This window comes from Poecilia formosa, unplaced genomic scaffold (assembly GCF_000485575.1).
Source record: "Poecilia formosa unplaced genomic scaffold, Poecilia_formosa-5.1.2 Scaffold452, whole genome shotgun sequence".
Taxonomy (NCBI): Eukaryota; Metazoa; Chordata; class Actinopteri; order Cyprinodontiformes; family Poeciliidae; genus Poecilia; species Poecilia formosa.
This window is the reverse complement of record NW_006800391.1, coordinates 176,449-195,685: the sequence shown is the minus strand read 5'-3', so window position 1 is coordinate 195,685 and position 19,237 is coordinate 176,449. Positions and strand designations below refer to the sequence as shown.

At 42.1% G+C, this 19,237-nt stretch overlaps 2 protein-coding genes across 11 annotated transcripts in view; both read right to left on the bottom strand.

Annotated features, from left to right (window-relative positions):
- Positions 1-143: 143 nt before the first annotated feature.
- On the bottom strand, positions 144-11,905 carry LOC103155861 (transcriptional repressor CTCF-like). Of its 6 annotated transcripts, none has more exons than XM_007577740.2 (17): positions 11,735-11,905; positions 10,930-10,932; positions 8,743-8,916; positions 8,513-8,655; positions 8,297-8,407; positions 8,028-8,207; positions 5,901-6,113; positions 5,670-5,832; positions 5,114-5,284; positions 3,484-3,617; positions 3,283-3,403; positions 2,898-3,047; positions 2,663-2,823; positions 1,521-1,703; positions 1,306-1,438; positions 1,011-1,229; positions 144-498 (listed from the first exon to the last, which is right to left on the bottom strand). In XM_007577740.2, the coding sequence occupies exons 3-17, from the start codon at positions 8,909-8,911 to the stop codon at positions 254-256; spliced, it is 2,496 nt and encodes an 831-aa protein (XP_007577802.1). In that variant the 5' UTR covers positions 8,912-8,916; positions 10,930-10,932; positions 11,735-11,905; the 3' UTR covers positions 144-253. The 6 variants fall into 6 exon arrangements, with proteins under 6 accessions (XP_007577802.1, XP_007577806.1, XP_016519373.1 ...); XM_007577744.2 differs by having other exon boundaries at positions 144-495; XM_016663887.1 differs by having other exon boundaries at positions 1,011-1,226.
- Positions 11,906-15,175: 3,270 nt separating this feature from the next.
- ripor1 (RHO family interacting cell polarization regulator 1) overlaps positions 15,176-19,237 on the bottom strand; it is a 65,065-nt gene continuing 61,003 nt past the window's right edge. For all 5 annotated transcript variants that reach the window (XM_016663891.1, XM_007577738.2, XM_016663892.1 and 2 more), the window contains 2 exons: positions 18,652-18,742; positions 15,176-18,054 (listed from right to left, as the gene is read on the bottom strand). In XM_016663891.1, the coding sequence (XP_016519377.1) occupies positions 17,957-18,054; positions 18,652-18,742 (189 nt within the window). In that variant the 3' untranslated portion in view covers positions 15,176-17,956. The remainder of the gene's footprint in view (positions 18,055-18,651; positions 18,743-19,237) is intronic.

The following is a 19,237-nucleotide window of genomic DNA, read 5'->3' as shown; positions in this document are numbered from 1 at the left end:
ACACACACACACACACACACACACACACACACACACCCCCACACACACACAGGGGGATTGTGTGTGCACATGAACTGAAATGTGTGTGGGCACAGGCAGACAGGATGTGGCTTTGAGTAGGACAAAGTAGCAAAACATGCAGATTCATTCAGTGGAGAAAAGTCTTAACGGTCAGAGAGCAGCTCAGCCTGGACCAGAGTGGAGCTGGAGGGGTGCAGGTGGAGCACAGGGTGGGGCCTCCACCCTCTGCTGCTCAGCGGTCCATCATGCTGAGGATCATCTCTGGTGTGAGATCTCCATTAGCAGCAGTAGCTGCTGTTGTTTCCTGGTTCACAGTCAGCTCCACCTCCTCCACCCCCTCACCACCACCCACCCCTCCTTCCACTGTCAGGCCCGCTCCCTGCTTCACAGAAGGTGCTGCGTCGCCCCCCTCCTTTTTCACTATGATGTTCTCTACTGCGCCCGTCAGCTCGTCCTCCACCTGAATCGTGGCAGCTACTGAAAAACACACAGAGAATGAGTTTTAAGACATGTGGTCACACAGGCCAGTAGAAGCAGCATTTCCCCCAGAAAACCTGCTGAACCCAGTGGTAGGGCCAGTAATGTAAGCAAATAATAAGTTATTCTCACTGCGCAGCATCTAAGCCATGTCATGTGGAACTTTAATGCTCCACATGAGTGAATGGTGAAGTTTGTGTCTTGCGACGGAACAATAAGCGTGTCAAAATGCGTCAACACAACAAATTTAATGTGACATTTAAAAAACAAACACTTGGTGGAGTTTGGCTACTGACTTCTGCAGGCTGCAAAGTCTGAGATACATGTGATCGGTCTTTGTGATTGGCAACAAAAGATAGTGACAGTGATCGGAGATCACAATCATATACTTTTTCACAAAAATTGGTTAATTGTGATTGGTGGCCAATTATATGGCCCAGTCCTACTGTCTCCATGTTGCTGACATCATTCCCAGTTTTTACCATGGAGTCATTTCAGTGTGTGTTGCTCACCAGAAGAAGCAGCCCCGACTCTGCTGGGGGTCTGAGGTTTGGGGTTCTTGGGGGGTCGGCCTCGTTTTCTCTTCACTGGAGGCTCATCTGGGGCCACAACTGGGATAACAGCAGGAGCCTGATCTAGCTCCATGCCCTCCAGGTCCTCCTCCTCCTGCAGCAGTGCTGCTTCTTCTTCACCCTCATCCTCACCCTCGTCTTGTTCGGGGATGTCATCTTCTGAAGACACACAGGAATCAGAGGAGTGAACACAGCATCTTGCTGCTACTTACATGCAACTTTGAAAATGACTCACCGCTATCATCCTCATCCCTTCTGCTTCTCATCTTCCTCTTCCTTCCTCTCCTGCCTTTCTTTGGAGTGGCAGCTCCGTTCTCAAACTCCTCCACCTCCCCGCCACAGTTCTCAGAATGACGAGCCATGGTGTTCTACAGAAGAAGAGAACATGTGATCGGGATGTTCTTTATCTTCAGTCAGTGAGCAGGAGAGGATGAGGAGGAGCAGTCTCACCCTGCGGGTGAACGTCTTGCTACACTTAGGGCAAACAAAAGCTGTGGGAACAAAGTTGGGGTCGTGGTAGCGTTTGAAGTGCATGTCCAGCAGCTGCTTCTGCCTGAAGGTCTTTTCACACTGGCTGCACGCGAACGGCTTCTCTCCTGTGTGGGTCCGCCGGTGCATGACCATGTGGCGCTCCTGAAACCACAGCAGCAGTTACACATCACAGCTTTACAGGGAGCCGGCTGGCATTCAAAGGGGGTGTGGCCTACTCTGAGTCATCAGACTCACAACATGGAGTTCAAAGACTGACAAAACCATAAATACATAAAACATAACTAACTCTGACTAATAGAAGCAGTAGCTTCGATGTTTTTGGTCAAACATCGTAGGCATTGTTTGACCAAAGGGGGGCAGCACTGAGTCAGTTTTAGACAAAATATTAAGGACCTACACAAATTTACACAAAAATGTCGAAATTCACATAGAAACATAAAGATAGAACCCAAGATTTAGACACTTAATCAACAAAAAAAAGTTGATTTGGGGGTTAGTTACACTTAAAGTTATTAGTCCATAAAAAGTATTCTCCACGTAAGACTGTCTCATGACGGGGGTATGAGTTGGGTTACCTAATCTCTGGTTCTCCACATTTTACATTTTTTAAGCATCAAACTTACTTTTGAAGAATTATTTTAATTTGTGGGAGTTTGTGTAACAACATAGGCATCTTAGTAAATTCAGAACAGAAAATGCTACATTTAGGCTGATTTACTGACAACTAAGTAATTATTAGCTGCAGCTCTAGAATGTAATAAGTACTGTTAAGAGAATTATTTGGACTAAGATTGCTAATAATTTAAGTTGCAAAAATCTATGGACTTACATGTTCAACAGGAAACAAAACTATACATGTAAGACAACACATTCTAGCATACATGTAAAGGCTACAGCACACATGGAGCTAAACACCCCTGATTTAGGATCTTATTGAGGATTTTTGGTCTAAGAAACAGGAATGCTTCTAAAGGATGAGACTACATGTAGCAAGAAGTAAACATCTACAGTAAACTGAAACTAAATGAAAATAACATATAATGGCTTTGTTTTGCTCCAGCTTCCAACCTGGAAACAAGCCAGCAGCAGAACAGACCAACCTGACGGCAGCAGTAATCACACAGGTCGCACTTGAACCTTTTCTCATTCTTGTGGGACTTTTGATGCTGGATTAGAGCGTAGCGCTCATGGAAAACAGCATCACAATATCGACACTTCTTCCCGGTCTCAATAAACGAGTGCTGCTTCCGCAGATGAACCCCTGCATGCAGACAGACAGACAGTGAGCCCAGGGAAGAGAAGCGGGTCTGGCTCCTTCACGCTGGCTGTTCTTACCCAGGTCACTCTTGCGTGCGATGACCGTGTCACAGTGTGGACAGTGGAACTTGGCCACGTTCTCTGTGTGTTTCTGCAGGATGTGCATCTTCATGGTTCCGCTCTGGGTGAATCGGGCGTGGCAGATGTAGCACTCATAAGGTTTTTCTCCTGACAACGAAAAGCAGCAGGTTCACTCCTGAGTACTGTCACCTAATGGAGCTCAGCACAGATCAAGTGCTGCATTTGGTTCACATAATAAACTAGGGAGGATTTTCTAACATTCTTCATTAGACTAAATATTTATTATTAGAAATAAAGACAGAAAACTATGTTGTACAAGGACAGCAACTAAAACCCCTTCCAGATGTTTCCTCCATCATCTTGATAGGTGAGTCAGATTTACCTGAGTGTGTCCTCATGTGTCTCTTCAGCTTGTATGTGTCTCTGCTGGCGTAGCTGCACAGACTGCACTGGAAGGGACGTTCCCCAGTATGGGAGCGAATGTGCCGCTTCAGTTTGCTCACCTAGAAAACATACACACATACACACAGTGTGTATTTGTTTCCCTCCCTATGCATGTCCAGTAGACAGCAGCTGGTCCTACCTCCACACTGGCGTAGTCACACATGGAGCATTTGAATGGCTTCTCGTGTGTGTGTTTGTAGCGACGGTGACGCACCAGTTCTCCACTGGTCACGAAGGCCATGTCACAGTCTGTGCACTTGTGTGGTCGAGTCCCTGCATCAACATGCAGAGAACATGTGAGTGTTAAACCTCCACTCAGACATTATCATCACCTGTTGAGGCAATGATTTATATTTACTGTCATAAATTTAAACAAAAACAGCCAACAGTCAAACAAATACTGTTAGAAAACGACGTCAATCAAAATGAAATACGAAAGAAAAAAAGAAAGCAAAACAAAATGGTCCCAGAAGAAGTTTTTGTGGTTGAGTGCATAAACATGACTAGCAGCTCCATCCTGCCCAGGTCTGAAACAACACATTCAGTGTTGGAGTTAATCCAGAAGTTTGATCACTTGTTTCGGCAGGGGCAAGAAACATGTTGCTAATAGCAACGGGAGCTAAACCTGAAGGAAAATGTTTGTTTGGAAGAGAAGGACCACACAGCTTCCTGTTCCTGTCTGCTTTCAGTGTCACTAAATAAAACGAAAGCTGAATGTCAAAATCTGAAATGCCCGTCAACATGATTTCTGATCATTTCAACTTTATATCCTCTTGACTGTAATATCTTACTGCTACCACTAGGTGGCAGAAATAGGAAAAACTTTCTAATGCTAGCTATGGTTTAGCAAATAATTATTACTAACTGCTGTGTTTGAGTGTCTCCTGCTGTTAACATTTTACTTTTCTTTAACAGATAAAATATTCCTGGATCAGTTCTTTCTTTCTTTTTGTGTCTTTGCTCCATCTCCTCAAACTCCCAGTAGATGGTGGCAGATAGCTGCTGGTACTGAGCCAAGTTCTGGTTCTGTTCTGCTGCAGGTTTCTTCTGGTTAAAGGGGAACTTTTCCTCTCCACTGTCGCTACATGCTGGTCCAGGAGGAGAGAATGCTGCAAGTCAATGACTGGCTGCAACCTGCTGGGTTTCCTTAGACAGGAAACTTTTCAAACTAATTTGAATAATAAGCTGAACTTGATCTATAGTTTGATAACTAGGATTAGTTGGAATGGATGTGTGATTAGACAGAAATTATATTTTTTGTAAAGTGCCTTAAGTTGAGCTGAATTCCCAGCTTGTTTTGCTTCTGTCTAGCCATCTCTAGTGGTTTTTTAAGGATTTTCTTACATGCTAAAAGCAGTTGTTAGACTTAGTTTTAGTTGTTGCTTAAGAATGAGCATTTAATAAACAGCAGCTATATTTGTATGGTGACTGGTGGCCAGTCCAGACTGGACTCTTCCTATGTCTCAGTGTGGTCACTGTCTGATGCTGCTTCCATGGCAGCATCAAATGTTTTCTGTTCGAATATTAAAACACTTAAACACTGAGATATTAATCCAATTGATATTTTTTTAAAGAAGCAATGACTGCTTCCAGTGAAGAAGTGATAGCTGAGCCAGGTTGAGCTGGTGATGCTAGCAGCAGGCTGTGGAATGTGTGCTGGCTGGTGGAGCAGGGCGGGCTCAGGCAGGTGAAGCTTTGACTGGACCGCTTCATTGGACAGGCAAAAAAAACAACAATAGTTAAATCCATTTCTGGAGTGTGTTTACAACCTGTGTGTGTGTTGAGATGATTTCTCAGCAGTGTCACTGTCCTGAAGGCTCTTCCACACAGGTGACATTTGTGGGGTCTCTCATCGGTGTGGCTTTTCATGTGCCGGTCCAGGTTGGAGCGACGAGGACATGTGTAGCTGCACAGCTCGCACTGGAAAGTCTTCTTCACCCCTAACACACACACACACACGTGCACATACACACACACACACACACCCACACACACACACACACACACACACACACACACACACAGCTTTCAGGGAAACCATCTTCCCAAAGCTTTCAGAAAATGCTGAGTTCAGCATCTGCAGCACAACTCTGAACAACAAGCTGTCTATTAGCTGTAAAGCACATTATAAACTGTTAACGTTTAAAAAAAATAACATTCTACTATGCGATATTTGAAAAAGAAGTCATGTTCCACTTCTAAAACAGCTGAAAGCTACTAGAGCTGTGCTGGAAGAGAACAATGAAAGGACATTAAAGGACCAGTCCTTTGACATCAGAAACAAAAATGAAAGAATGAGGAAACATTAGCTTTACTGTCAGGTACCTTTCTTCTTGATCTTTGTGGGCTTTGGAGGCTTCATGTTGCCAACTACTTTCTCTGCATTGACCTCAGACAGAAGGCCCTCCTGCTGCTCCTCTTCAAAGTCGTACACGCTGACATCCATGTCCTTGTCTCCTTCAGCGTAGCGCAGGCGACTCTTCTTCCCCTGCACAGCAGCAGCTTTGGTTTAGGCACATGGGGACTTTTTGGTCTTTTAGCATGGGAATGCTTTACCTTCTTGGCCTTTTTGACCCCCCCAGATGGAGGCTGGTAGTCTGGGTCTTTAGCCCAGTTATGGTGATGGTTTGGAGGCTGGGCAGCCTCCTCTCCTTCCTCCAGGAGCTGCTGTCCCACCTCCGCATCCTCCTCGTCCTCCTCAGAGTGGGCTTCTACTCCCTCTTCTTGTTCCACAGTCTCCACCTCCCCATTAGCACCAACTTTGACCACCTAGAAAACATTGAACTAAGTAAAATTTTAACCATTTTATGCGAATATCCTAGACAATGATTATTTCCTTAAACTGACTGCTCAGGGCCTGACCAAAAGACCACTAGCTGACGTAGTCCCATAAGGCTAGTCTGGGGTTTAACAGATGCACCAATCAATCTGCCAGAGATTTGAATCAGTAAATGTTCTGATTAGCAGAAATCATTTTGGTAACACTTCATTTCAAGGGTTGTGCATAGGACTGACATGAGATTGTCATATGTATGACTTAACTCTAGAGGTGTGCCGATCGATTGGCCACCGATCATAATCAGCTGATTTCCGTGAAAAGGTGTATGATCGTTGATCACTGTCTCTTGTTGCCGATCACCTGTATCTCATTTGCAGCCTGTGTGCAGCTGATCTCCTCTTTCCTTCACACTGCTGCAAGCGCACAGCAGTAAATCCTGAGCAATGTGGTGAGGAACTTTAATGCTCTGAGAGTTAATGGGGAAGTGTGGGTGTTGCGGTGCTTAAAGCTGCAGCACGTAACTTAAAAAAAGAAAAGATTTTAGATATGTCCTAAAACTTTTGCCGTCCCAACACAAGACAGATAATCCCTGAAAAATAATCGATCTCCTCTGCCTCCTCCTGTGTTCTGCAGAATTACTCTGCTCGGTCAGAAACAACCAATCAGAACCAGCATTAATCAACTAGCCAAGCTATCAGGAAGGATCGTTTATTTTGAAGCAACCTGTGTTTTACTCTGAGTTAATGTTTCCTTTTTTACTTGACATTATTTGATATATAGGCAGATTTATTTGACTTGTATCATTTATGGTACTGAGAGCCTTACTATTAAATATTATTTTACTGGTTGCAGGTTTTTCAGTTGTCCTTTTGACTGAATAGCTGCTGTATTGTACCTACAAGTATTTTGCATGTTTTATGCCTAAATTATGTGAATTTATTGCCAGATCATTTTTAAATTTTGTCAGATCACATAGTAGCATTTATACCTAAAGCAAAAAATTAACAGTCAATCCAGGTGATCGGCAGAGATCGGCCTCATTGGTGATCGGTATCGGCAGTAAAAAACCTGATCGGAGCATCCCTACTTAACACCTGTTATGAATATGAAGGAGTCTTCATGAATGTTTAGGACTGTTGTCTTGAAGTGTCATTTGGTAAATAATGACATAAAGTTGACACTTTTAAAGACTTTTAAGGCAAGTTTTAATGGAACTTTCCATTAAAAGTGTCATTATTTACCGAATAGACTTCACGACAACAGTCGTAAACATTTATGAAGCCTGCTTCATGACAGGTGTTATGTCATGTTTATGACAGTGTCATGTCAGTCTTATGCACACCCGTTAAATAAAGTGTTACCATCATTTTTACTTAAAGTAAGTAAAATCTAAGAATTTCCAACATTTTCTGTCCATGAAAACATCAGCAGTCTGTACTTTGATACACTTCATATGACAGAGTGCATCATGGATAGATGGAGTCTGTCAATCCCTAGTGGGCGAGAAACGGGCGAGGGGTCATCTTGGACAGGTCACCAGCCCATCACAGAGACAGACAGGACAAGCAACCATACACACACACACACCTAAGGAGAATTTAGAGAGACCACTCAACCTAACAGTCATGTTTTGGACTGTGGGTGGAAGCCGAGAATCTGCAGAGAACCCACACATGAACAGGGAGAACATGTAAACTCCACGCAGAAAGACCCTGGGCCGGGAATCGAACCCAGGAACTTCTTTCTGCAAAAGTGCTAATCAAACTGCACCACTGTGCAGCCCTATGTTATATATAGAATATGTAAATTGTGGAGAGTATTATTAACTACTGTAGTTCCACATCGGTGCCTTTGTTGTGTGCATGCATGCGTGTGTGTGTGTGTGTGTGTGTGTGCGAGTGTACCTGAAAGCCCTCAGGCAGAGGAAGTGTGTGACAGATGACAGGGTCTCCAGTCTTCGACATTGCTGTGGTGTCCACAAATGCGCCTTGCTGCAGAGCGTCCACGGCAGCGGCAGAAACCGGCACCTGGACCAGCTGCAGCTCTCCCAGACCCAGAGCTGCCTGCTCCTCCATGTTGACCACCTGCAGCCCGGCATAAGACGAAGGGATATGAGTGTCCCCGGCCGACACCGGATGAACACTTTAGGAGAAAACAGAAGGTGAAGAGGCACCTGCAGGGTGATGATCTGAGTCTGGTCCACTGTTGCCACGGCAGCCTGATGAGCTGTTCCTGCAACCATGCCAACTGTTTCTGATGATTCCCCAACTGCAGCATCGATCACCTGAAAAATAAACACTTATATTGGGGTTTTCGTAGAAGCTTCTTTGATACTTCCAGTCTCACAATCAGATAAAATATATAACATGTCCTCTTGTCCTGCTGCTACCTCAGTCTTCATCTGCATCAGGGTGGGATCCAGGGAATCCATGACCATCATTTCTACTTCTCCACGTTGCACGCTCACCCCGACCCCAGCTTCCAGCAGCGCCTGCTGGGATTGGGCAGCTGCTACCATTCCTTCCACATGACCTGGAGACACCAGAGAGGCAGTCACTTCTAACATCAACCATGTTTAAACTCCTGGCCGAACCAAGGCAGAACAAGCCCAGACAGAACCTTGCTCCAGTACGACAGCTGCCGGTCCCTGCACCACACCCCCGGCCTCCGCCGCCTGCTGGAGGAGATCCACCACCAGGGCCTCCTGGCTGTGGACAGCCTGGATGGATGGGAAGTCTTTAGGGGGGGCGTCCACCTCCCCCACAGCTTCTGCTGAGCTGCCGTCCATGACAACTAAAACACAGAGAAGAGAGGAAAACTAATTGGAGATGGCTGCAACACAGGTTTCAAAAACACCAAAGAAGAACATCTGTGCTGGGGGCCAGGGGCCGCGGGGTTAGTGGATGCAAGAATCCTGATGTTCATCTGCTCCTGTTGATAGCAGCATCACTATTAACTATAACATCTATCAGCATAAAGTTCACCATGTCCAGCCTGGGAAGATGAACCAATCAACAGGAGAGGAAGTGCATTTCTGACAGTAACTATATGTGACATCACAAAGATTTTCACATTCAGAATTTAGAAAAAAACAGTGCAACATCAGAAATATATACAATATAAACATGAATATAATGATATTTACAATGATATATATATATATACATATATATGGACACACATACACACATGGATATACACATATAACCACTTTATAATTAGTGTATGTGAGAGCTCAGGGTGTTAGTTGGGAAGAAGCTGTTTTTGAGTCTGTCTGTTTTTGTTTTGATGCACCTGTAGCGCCTCCCAGAGGGCAGCAGGTCGATCAGGTTGAAGCAAGGGTGGGTTCTGTCCTTAGTGTTGACTTTGGCTCTGCTGAGGCAGCGGGAGATGTAAATGTCCACTAGAGGGGAGAGTACAGCCAATGACCCTCTGCTGCCTCACCTGTCTGTAACAGTCCAGCTGCTGTACTATATGTGACGCAGTGTGTCAGCAGGCTCTGCTTGGATGAGGGTCAGTGTTGAGCTTCCTGAAGTCCATGATGACCTCCTTGGTTTTCTTGGTGTTCAGAGTGAGGATGGCTTCAGAACTTCCTCATCACCCTGTGAGATCAGTCTGACCACTGTGACATTGTCAGCAAACTTGACGATGTGGTTGCTGTTGTGGCCAGACTGTAGAGACAATACAGGAGGGGGCTCAGCACACAGCCCTGTGGGGAGGTGATGCTCAGTGCGCGGGTGGAGGAGAGTCTGGGGTCGGTTGGTGAGAAAGTCCTTTATTGAGGCCCATGTGAGAGGAGTCAACATCAACAGACAACAAATCTGCTGGCAACAAACACACAGCTAAAGAAAACCATGTGGCAAGTCAGACCTCAGAACACTGAAAAAATACCATACAAAAATATATAAAACACACATTATTCATTCTGAACACGAACAAAAAGCATATATTTGTCTGATTTTAATAAATACAAATATATTAATTTTCTATGACTGTTGCACAGTCAGAGTAGTAAAACTGCACAAACATGTGAGTTTATGTAAACTTCATGGCCATCTGTGAGGATGCTGCCTTAGAGCTGCAGGCTGGACAGGTTCTGGTTCAGGTTCTGTTTCTGGTTCAGGTGTGTGGGCCTTCACAGTTGCTTTGATTGCAGGTAGAAATTTAGCCCAAAACGACACTGATCCAGGCTGGGACAGCTGTTGCCTCCAAGTGCTGCTTTTAAAAAGCGGTATTTTTGTAGCTCTCCGAGCCGAGTCGTAGAGGGAGCTCTCTGCTGTAACAGAGATCTGTGGCCATGAGGCTCTAGGTGGGCTCAGAATAAGAGACAAGCGGGCGGCTGGTGCGTTAGCAATCGAGGCAGACAGAGGTCGTCACACATGGGCAGAGACAACCAGGGGTCCAAGTCTGGATGCAGGAAGATTTCAGGAAACGCTAAGTTGTGCAATCGATCGGAGTAACAGTGGGAGGATTCTCCAGCAGCGAGAGCGTCGCCATTCTGTGCTCCGCTCGGATCTCGCCGTGACCGTGAGCGGATGCTGTGGTCTGGGAGGCGCGCTAAACTGGGCGTAACTTCAACATTGCTCCATTTTAAAATGACATGTTCGATCACATTAAAGTGTTTTGGCTCACTGGGAGTTCTTGCATATTTTAAAACTCGGAAGGGCGAGGAGGGCCTTCACTCTGAGCTAACACAACAAGCTAATGGCAGCTAAAGACACCGAAGTTAGCGTCTGATTCGGCCCTTTCCTCGCTTTTATGAACTGGCCCAACTAGTGACTAAACCTGAACGGATTTACTCTGAACCAACTAACAGTTTCTTCCCAACACAATTTGTGATTTCTTTAAAGCTATTTGTTTAAACACACACACACACACACACACAAAGCGTGGGTGTGATGTTTATTTGGCATATACACAAGGGGTCCTAAACTGAATAATTCTACAATTATCAAGAAAAACTAAAATCCAATTTTTGATGGGTCAAACCTTTGTCCACCTTATCAATTCTCACCCTTACTAGAAATATATGCTCATAATATAAATTAAATACATAACATATGTCATATAAATGACCTTGTTACAAAAATAGAATAATGATGTCAAAAACCTGTGAGTTTGATTTAATGTGTTTAATCTGTAACTGCTTTAGAATTACTAAGCCAGTGTCTGGTCATCCTAAGTATTTTAAATCGTAAAATAGAAGTGATCAGACGATAACATAAAGAAGGTAATAGCCCTTTTTGCAGCAGTGGCAAATCCGTAGCTTCAATTAGGACACTAGCTTCAACGTCGTTGGAGATCTGTACAGCTGCCGAGACAAAGAGGCTAGAAAATGGACGCCCTGGCCTGAACTCTCCAATGAACTCGACAAATTATCCGCTTTCTCGTGCTGAAAAAATACAACTACACATAGTATAGATTTGATCGTTTGTACAATTATAACATCCATGGGCGTTTTACCATATTTCGCCAGATCTTTTAAAAACGATAGAGGGAGACAAACACCATTCCACGAGTTGCCAGGATCCAGAGCCCCATCGTGACACCTAGAGGCCGGTTAAAGATCCTGCAAACTCCCCCCCTTGTCTGAAAAGTAGTGGTACTCTACCTGTTTCTGAGTGTTTCTCCTCCCTGTGGTCCCGCCTGGAAGCAGAGAGGCAGCGCTAAAAAGTTTAACCAGGTCGGAATAAACTACACGCTTCTTCGCAGTTAGTTTTAATTCCTCACCCGCTTTGGCAGAGTAGCTTCTGCCACAAAATGGCAGTTGAGCGCTCAGTGCGCCTGTGCGGCCGCTGGGGGGTGGTGTCGGAACTGATGCAGCACCCTGATTGGCCAGGAGGGGCGCAACGTTAACACACATTGAAGCTCATTTCCCAATGTGAGGAGAATGAAGGCTTTTTTCCTGAGAGAAGTTATTCTCTCAGAAAAAAAATCCAGTTTTTAGCCACAAATAGGCATAGAATATACATTTTAAGAGACAATGTAAGAAAAAAATAACCCAATAAATATCACTTTATAGCTTTGGATTGATTTGACTATATTACTATATATTTGTTACCATCTCTGTCATTACCCTTATTTTTAAAGTAGCAATTCAAAGGTTAGACTTCCTTATTGAAATAAGAAAGTGGACAGACTTTTGATTGCAGTTGCACCCAAATGTCTGAACTTAGATTGACATATAATCCATCAAATCCGAATGTCTCAAAAAGTTAGAATATTAGCAACTGTGTTTTAGGAACTTAATTCAAGGAATATACCTCAAATAGATTTATTCCTCACAGAGTGTTAAGATCATATTTCAGCTTATTTGGTTGATTCCAGAAAAGAAAAGACTTCCTCACTCCCAGTCCAAAAACATGACTGTTAGGTTAACTGATGCTCTCTCTAAATCATGGGATTTTAAACCCAGGCCTTCAGGTTTGGCAACTTTTAGATGTTTCCCTGGTTGAACATATTTGAATCAAATGGCTGAATTACCTCCTGAGTATACAGGCAAGTTCTTCAAAGTCCTTTAATGACCTCATTATTTGACTCAGATGTGTTGAAACAGAGACACATTTGACAGCTGCAGGACACCGGCCCTTGACGCCTGGAGCTGGTATGAGTGTGTGTGCATGGTTTATGGACTGGCGACCTATCCAGGATATATGCTGCTCCTACATGGGCTTTTCATTTACTTTTTGTAAATGAACACCCCAAAGTCTGGTTAGAATATCAATTAATAGCAATAGAAAATATTTCTAATGTAGAAATGTGGCCCTACTAAAACATACAGACATGAGAACCAAGTACTTTCTTTTCTGGAATTACAGCATCAATGCAGCATGGCATGGATGAAACCAGCCTGGGGTTCAGATGAAGAATTCACAAAGCTCAAGTTATTTTAATAGTAGCCTTCAGGTCACTTGCATTGTTAGTTCCTCTTCCTCTTGACAACAGTCCATGGTTTAGGCCAAGCCACCTTGCTGATGTTGCCATGGTGATTAACATGGTATTGGTGCATTTGGAAGTGTGTGGGGGAGAGAGTACGGGGGAGGTAGAGTCCTACTGGAAAATGAATCAGTATCTTAAATTGGCCAGCAAAATGTTTGTCAGAAAAAAACATGAAACGCTCACGTTTCAAGATGCAGGAGTACCTGAGAAAAACTCAGTGGTCCAGCCCCAGCAGATGACATGGCGTCACAAATTTAAGTTTGATTTCCATCCAGCCAGCCAGAGATATACAGGACGAACAGCCATGCATAAACACACACTCACTCACTCACACATGCATGCATGGACGAACACACTCAAACCTAAGGGCAAGTTACAGAGGCCATTTAACCTAGCAGTTAAATGGCCTCTGGGAGAAAGCTGGAGTACCCAGGGAGACCCCTGTGGACAAGGAGAAAACACAAAGTCCAGAAAGACCCCAGGCCAGGATTTGAACTTACAACCTTCTTACTGCAAGACAACAGTGCTACCTACTGCATCAGCCTGCAACCCCATGATTTTCTTTTCATATTTTAATTAGTAAAAGCATAGTAAAACCATAAAATAGAGAATTGTCTAATATTTTGATACCTTCCACAATTCAGCATACACGAAAGTAATTGTTTCATTCTGTGATGTCACTGCCCATAAACGGTAGACGTGATTATTATCTTTAGTCAAAACATACAGAGGAATATGAAAAATTAGGTTTTCATTTGCTCTTAATCACACCAAATTCAATGTTCTTGCAAATTTTTGACCATTAAAAAGAAACCGACTCATTTCTCAATTTAGCATTTTAAAACAAAATTCTTTTTTTTTTTTTACTACTGGATGAGAGATTACTGGTTCTGATGAGAAACTAATTGCTAAAGCATTCATGAACCCCTAGCCTAAACAGAGTCCAGTTGCCAGCAGGATTAACTGACAGTTTTGTTCAGTGACCCAACTGTATACTATAATCAATTTGATTTATTTTCTATACATTTTATAAATCAAATGATCATATGCTGCTTTATTGAAGTAAAAATCCCCAAGTGGAGATAACTGCTTTATTTCAGTCTGTTTTACAGTATTTGGGTAGCAGACATATCGGATTTTGAGATGTGTGAGGACCCTTCAGCTTTACTGACTGTCATGTGGTGTGGTTGGTGGTGGTGAGGAGAGACGCTCAGACCCAGGTTATGATGAAAATTGTGATATTTAATGACGGAAGCTCAACAGTCCAATGCAGGCAGCACGGCAGAGAGATTAGCACACAGCTAAATACCGGTAGCAACTGATACACAGGACTGGAAACGAGAGCTAACGCCATCCAGGACTTCACAATTCAACTGGAGCGCATCGACGGCAAACAACAACTAGTGTAAGACGGACGTACAAACGACAAGGACCCGACTAGAGACAAAGACAACAGGTGGGTTTAAATACACAGGGAGGGTAATCAAGGGAACGAGACACACCTGGGAACAATCAATGGGGAAGACGCAGAGACAGAGACTCACAGGGAAACAGGATAACAATAAACACAGAAACAACTCAAAAATAAACACAGAAAACTACGGATCATGACACTGACCATAAGCTGTAGGATTGTTCCAGTAGATTTTTCCCACTGAGAGACTCTGACAATTAGGAAGACATGAAAGCAACGCACAGCACTCTTCTGATTCAGTTGTTAACAAAACTATGGTGGTAACAATAATGAGCAATTAGCACAAAAAATATTTGGGACACTGTTTCATGTTATTTTGTTGCAGTAATGATAAAAAAGGGGGAAAAAAGAGATTGAAAATAAATTGCAGCATGTTTTGGCAACAGATTGTAGGCCAGCATCAATACACCAAGTACTTTAAGTAGCAAAACTGAACAGGTGAACAGTACAAAAGAACTGTATTTATCATGTTTTGAAATAATTTATTGATGACTTCATGGAAGCAGTTTTACTGTGTGAATATATTCAGTTATGAACTTGATGAAAGTGCGCTTAAAATGAGGGAATTCTATAATCTATAAATGTTTTTATGTTATCAGAACCATTTCAGCAGAAACAAAACAGGCAAAGTGAGAACAGTCTTTTCTTATATAATTTATCAAAAATATTAATAATATACTTTACAGTGCAGTGATATTGCAGAGGAAAAGGCAGAGTAATGCTACTATTAGATTAACAAAACAAATTGCACTTAGGATAAGCAACTGAGTTGACTGGTGCTCCACAGTTTGGCATTTTTAGTGAGTCTGTTGTTACAAAGTTCGTCAAGATGCAATAATCTGTGTGGCCCAATCCAGTTCATATACAGTCAGTCTGACAGTGTGTGACAGATACAACATACAGACTTAAAAGAAAACAATCATTACTCTGTAACTTACAGCAATTTGTCAACATTCAGAATGGAAAGAAATCCCAGCTTCCAAAATAAAAAGAAACGATTCCTTATCATTTACTGAGAATAAGAAAAATATCTACAAATGCTTAGATAAAAACACCTCACAGGAAAGAAGCACCCTTATATTTTTGCAGTTATTCTGATTATATGTCATTCATTACTCATGTAATGACTGACATGTCTTTTTTATTTGCTTAATTTAATGAACGCACTTTAGAAAATGTCAGAATTTATAAATGTCAGATTTATAAATGATAAAAGCTAAATATATAATTTTCACACAAAACTTTAAAACGGTTTGTAAAACACTGGTGTGGACCAGTAATACAGCTTTGGACTGTTTCAGTAGGCTCCTTCATTATAATTATTCCTATAGCAGTTAGCTAACAGGAAGCAACATAGAAGCTTTTCTTTGAAGCCCTGCCCTGTTTGCAAATGGCGGTAAACTGGGACAGTTATTATTCAGTAGACCATTTACAGGAAATTGGTCAAATAAAGCTCAACTCAAATCAAAAACATGTATTCACAGAACAATAAACTTCAACATAAACTTCTATTGTAGCTTCATTTAAAAGCATAATTTAAAACTTTATGGCACTTGTTTGAAATATCCTCTACATTGCAACAGCAGAATCTACTGCATTCTCTCCTTCAATTTGTTTCAAATATAGCAACATTCAACATAAAGGCCTCCTTGGCAGAATGAGTTATTTTTTATTACAATTCTGAAAAGGAGAATAATTCACATCATTATAAGCCACACACCACATGTCTGGATGAAAACACATTATACATTCAGTTTATTTGCAGGGCAAACCTGAAGCAGGATGATGTTAACCAGTCAAATGAAAATGGGTCACAAATAGTGGTTGGGGGAGTCACATAAAAAAATCTAGTCATAAAGAGAGTAGAGGAAGATGGATGTGAAGAAAGGAATATAAAAAATGGTGAGGAAGAGGAGTTGGATTAAAAGGGGTCATAATGACAGGTGGCTGTGAAGGAGAGGTTAAAAGAGGGATGAAGAGGATGTGTGTGATCATAAGTATGGATGATGGGCTAGGATGATGAGGATGGTATGTGTGAATAAGAGACTGTGATGAAGAAAATCATCACAGTCTCTGTGATGATTTTCCTCTTCCTTTCCTTCAGAAAGGAAGAGGAGGAGGAAAATGAAAGGGGTCAAATGGGGTCATGAAGAAAGATTAGGTGGATGAGTGGAAACAAAAGCAGGATAAGTGAGATAAAAATATTCATAAACAGAACAAAGAATTGTGGAGGGGAGCAGGGGTGACTACTGATGACATAACCTGAGCTTGGTTAACTCACCAGTTTCATTTTAAACATTCTGCTGTAGGCCACTACTGACCTGTGAATATTTGGAATATTTTATATGTGCAGTTAAAAAGCATAATTGAATTGTATTTGTTTAATTATCTGCATCTTAAGAATTAAATAAATATATTTATAGCCATTATAGTGGGTCAACCACTGGTCCCCACTCTGTGGAGGTGTTTTACTCCACAGTCTAATCCTCAGTCCTGGCTCCTACTGAACAAAATATGGCTGCTGATCGTGAGTCTTGTGTCTTTGCTCTTATCTCGTTTACTGCCTGCTAGCTGACAGATGTCAGTCAGACCTCAAACACTAACTGTGACTCAGACATTCTGATGTTGTACATGCCGGTTGGTATACATTTCTAAAATGCTGCACTAAAGCTTTCTACCAGTCCTAATCATCTTTTCCTGAGAAGTTATAGCAAAAATTAAGGCAACCCCACAAGAAACAGTATAAAAAGTATTTCTCAATAGCTGCTTTAATACCCAGTAATTATTTTGTGTGTAATTTCCGTCAGAAATGGCTGTAGTTTGACTTTAACACCACCAGTAGTGGAATGAAGGCCTGCTGTTTTCTGCAGACTACAGCAGTTCTGTTTCAAATGTTCACTCCAGATAGCAGATGATGCAGGTTCCATGGAGAAGGCATAAGAGTAGAGTCAGTTCTCGTCATGGTTACGTCCTGTCTGTAGGCAACAGTCAAAAATCTGCAGCCTTCTGTGGCCACAACTGGTTTCCTACAGATGTGGATCGTTTGGTGACAAGAGGAGCAGCAACAACTTACTGAATGGAGCCTTTACTGGACTGTACAAAGTGATATATGAACAGTTAATACAGCATTTTGGGAATGTTTGCTCTTCAGCCAGTGCTGGAACTGTCTGTTTGAGTAACACTTTCTAAAGTTCTTCATACTGTATAATAATGAATGATGAACTTCATTTCTTTGTTAATTTAACTTATACTTCAGAAATGTTATCATTTGTGGCAAATTTGTTTGAAGTACTCCTAACTATAGATGATTGCTAAAGAAAGGTTTAAGTTACGACTGGTCCTCCACTTTAGCAGATGGACACAGTGGATACTGTGTTGCCATGTTGTTGGTGTGCTGTGACTGTCAGTGGCTGTGTCTGGTCAGAAGGCTGTGCTGGCCATGCTTCCTGGAGCAAAGAGTCTTGGCAAGCTGTCCTGAGATATCTCCACGTGTCTGTAGGCCATCTTTCCTTCCTCACCTGTTTCACACAATAAATAACATACAACAATGAACAGCAAAGTAAAGAATTTATGACGTAATTATTGTGTTATCCTTATGAAGATTTCCTGTTAAAGTTAAAAGACAGCAAACAAAAGCTGTGCTGAAAGATGCAGACATGTGTAGGAACTTTGGCAAACTGGCAAATTCTTCTTATGTAAAATTTTGACAGATATTTTCAAGTTTTTTCCACCTTAAGTATGACACACAGCATACCATGTATGGTTCAAATAAAAAACTAAATGGGTAAACTACAACAATATAAAAGCTCATTGTAAATTCTAAGACTTATTTGATCTGATCCAGTATTGAGATTCAGAAATCTTGAAACCTGTCATCCATTAAAGAGAATCACTATCATTTGATATGGGAGAGAGAAAACAGTTATCAGAAAAGGGACATCATCTAATTTTTTAAGTTAGCTACTCTTTCTTTATGATTGTACGTAACTCAAATTCTTCTTGCGCTCAACAGCTCATCTTTCCCTCATGTTCATCTATAGAGTTGACAAGCCTCTTGAGGCAATCATGTAGGAACAAAACAACTTTCTTCCAGGGTATATAATAGTTCAAATTACCCAGTGTCAGCAGTGCTTGTTTGGCAGCATCTCGGACATCTTCCTTGTCTGTCTGACAAATATACACCAGCTGCTCAATGCTTTCTTTGGCCTGGAGGGAAAAAGAAAGAGAAGGATGACTGGGAAGAAAAGGAGTGGTAATGGAGGATGAGTGGAATGAGTGGGGACAGTGAGGTTTAAAGTTCAAGAGAAAAGCCTGTTTCACAAAATAATTCAAGCCAGGACTTAGCTGCTGGTTGTCTTTGTGTCATTCTGAAAAGCAGGTTGATGTCAACTTGCTGATGCAACTCATCTGAGACACCCAGTGAGAGTGACAGCACCACAACAATTGACTTATAGAACAGGAAGCTGGCTTTGAGATGTAGTGATTATAGCTGGTCTACATTCTAAAACATTTATTTGGGCTGCAGCTCAAGTTTAGGGCTTATATACATACATTAATCTCACTTAATTCTTCTGGTTTAGTGGTGACAGCTTACTTTTTTGTGTTTAATTAACTTAAAAGTCACACATTTTGAACTTGAAGGAACTTTTTACTTTGACTTTAATTGAAACATTTAAGTTCAATGCTGCGTTCGTATCCTAC

Excerpts from the sequence above, each read along its gene's own strand:
- LOC103155861 (XM_007577740.2), bottom strand. The coding sequence starts at position 8,911 with ATGGACGGCAGCTCAGCAGAAGCTGTGGGGGAGGTGGACGCCCCCCCT. Across the intron at positions 8,408-8,512 it reads TGATGCAGATGAAGACTGAG|GTGATCGATGCTGCAGTTGG; the intron begins GTAGCAGCAGGA and ends TTTATTTTTCAG. Across the intron at positions 3,404-3,483 it reads GTGACTACGCCAGTGTGGAG|GTGAGCAAACTGAAGCGGCA; the intron begins GTAGGACCAGCT and ends TATGTTTTCTAG.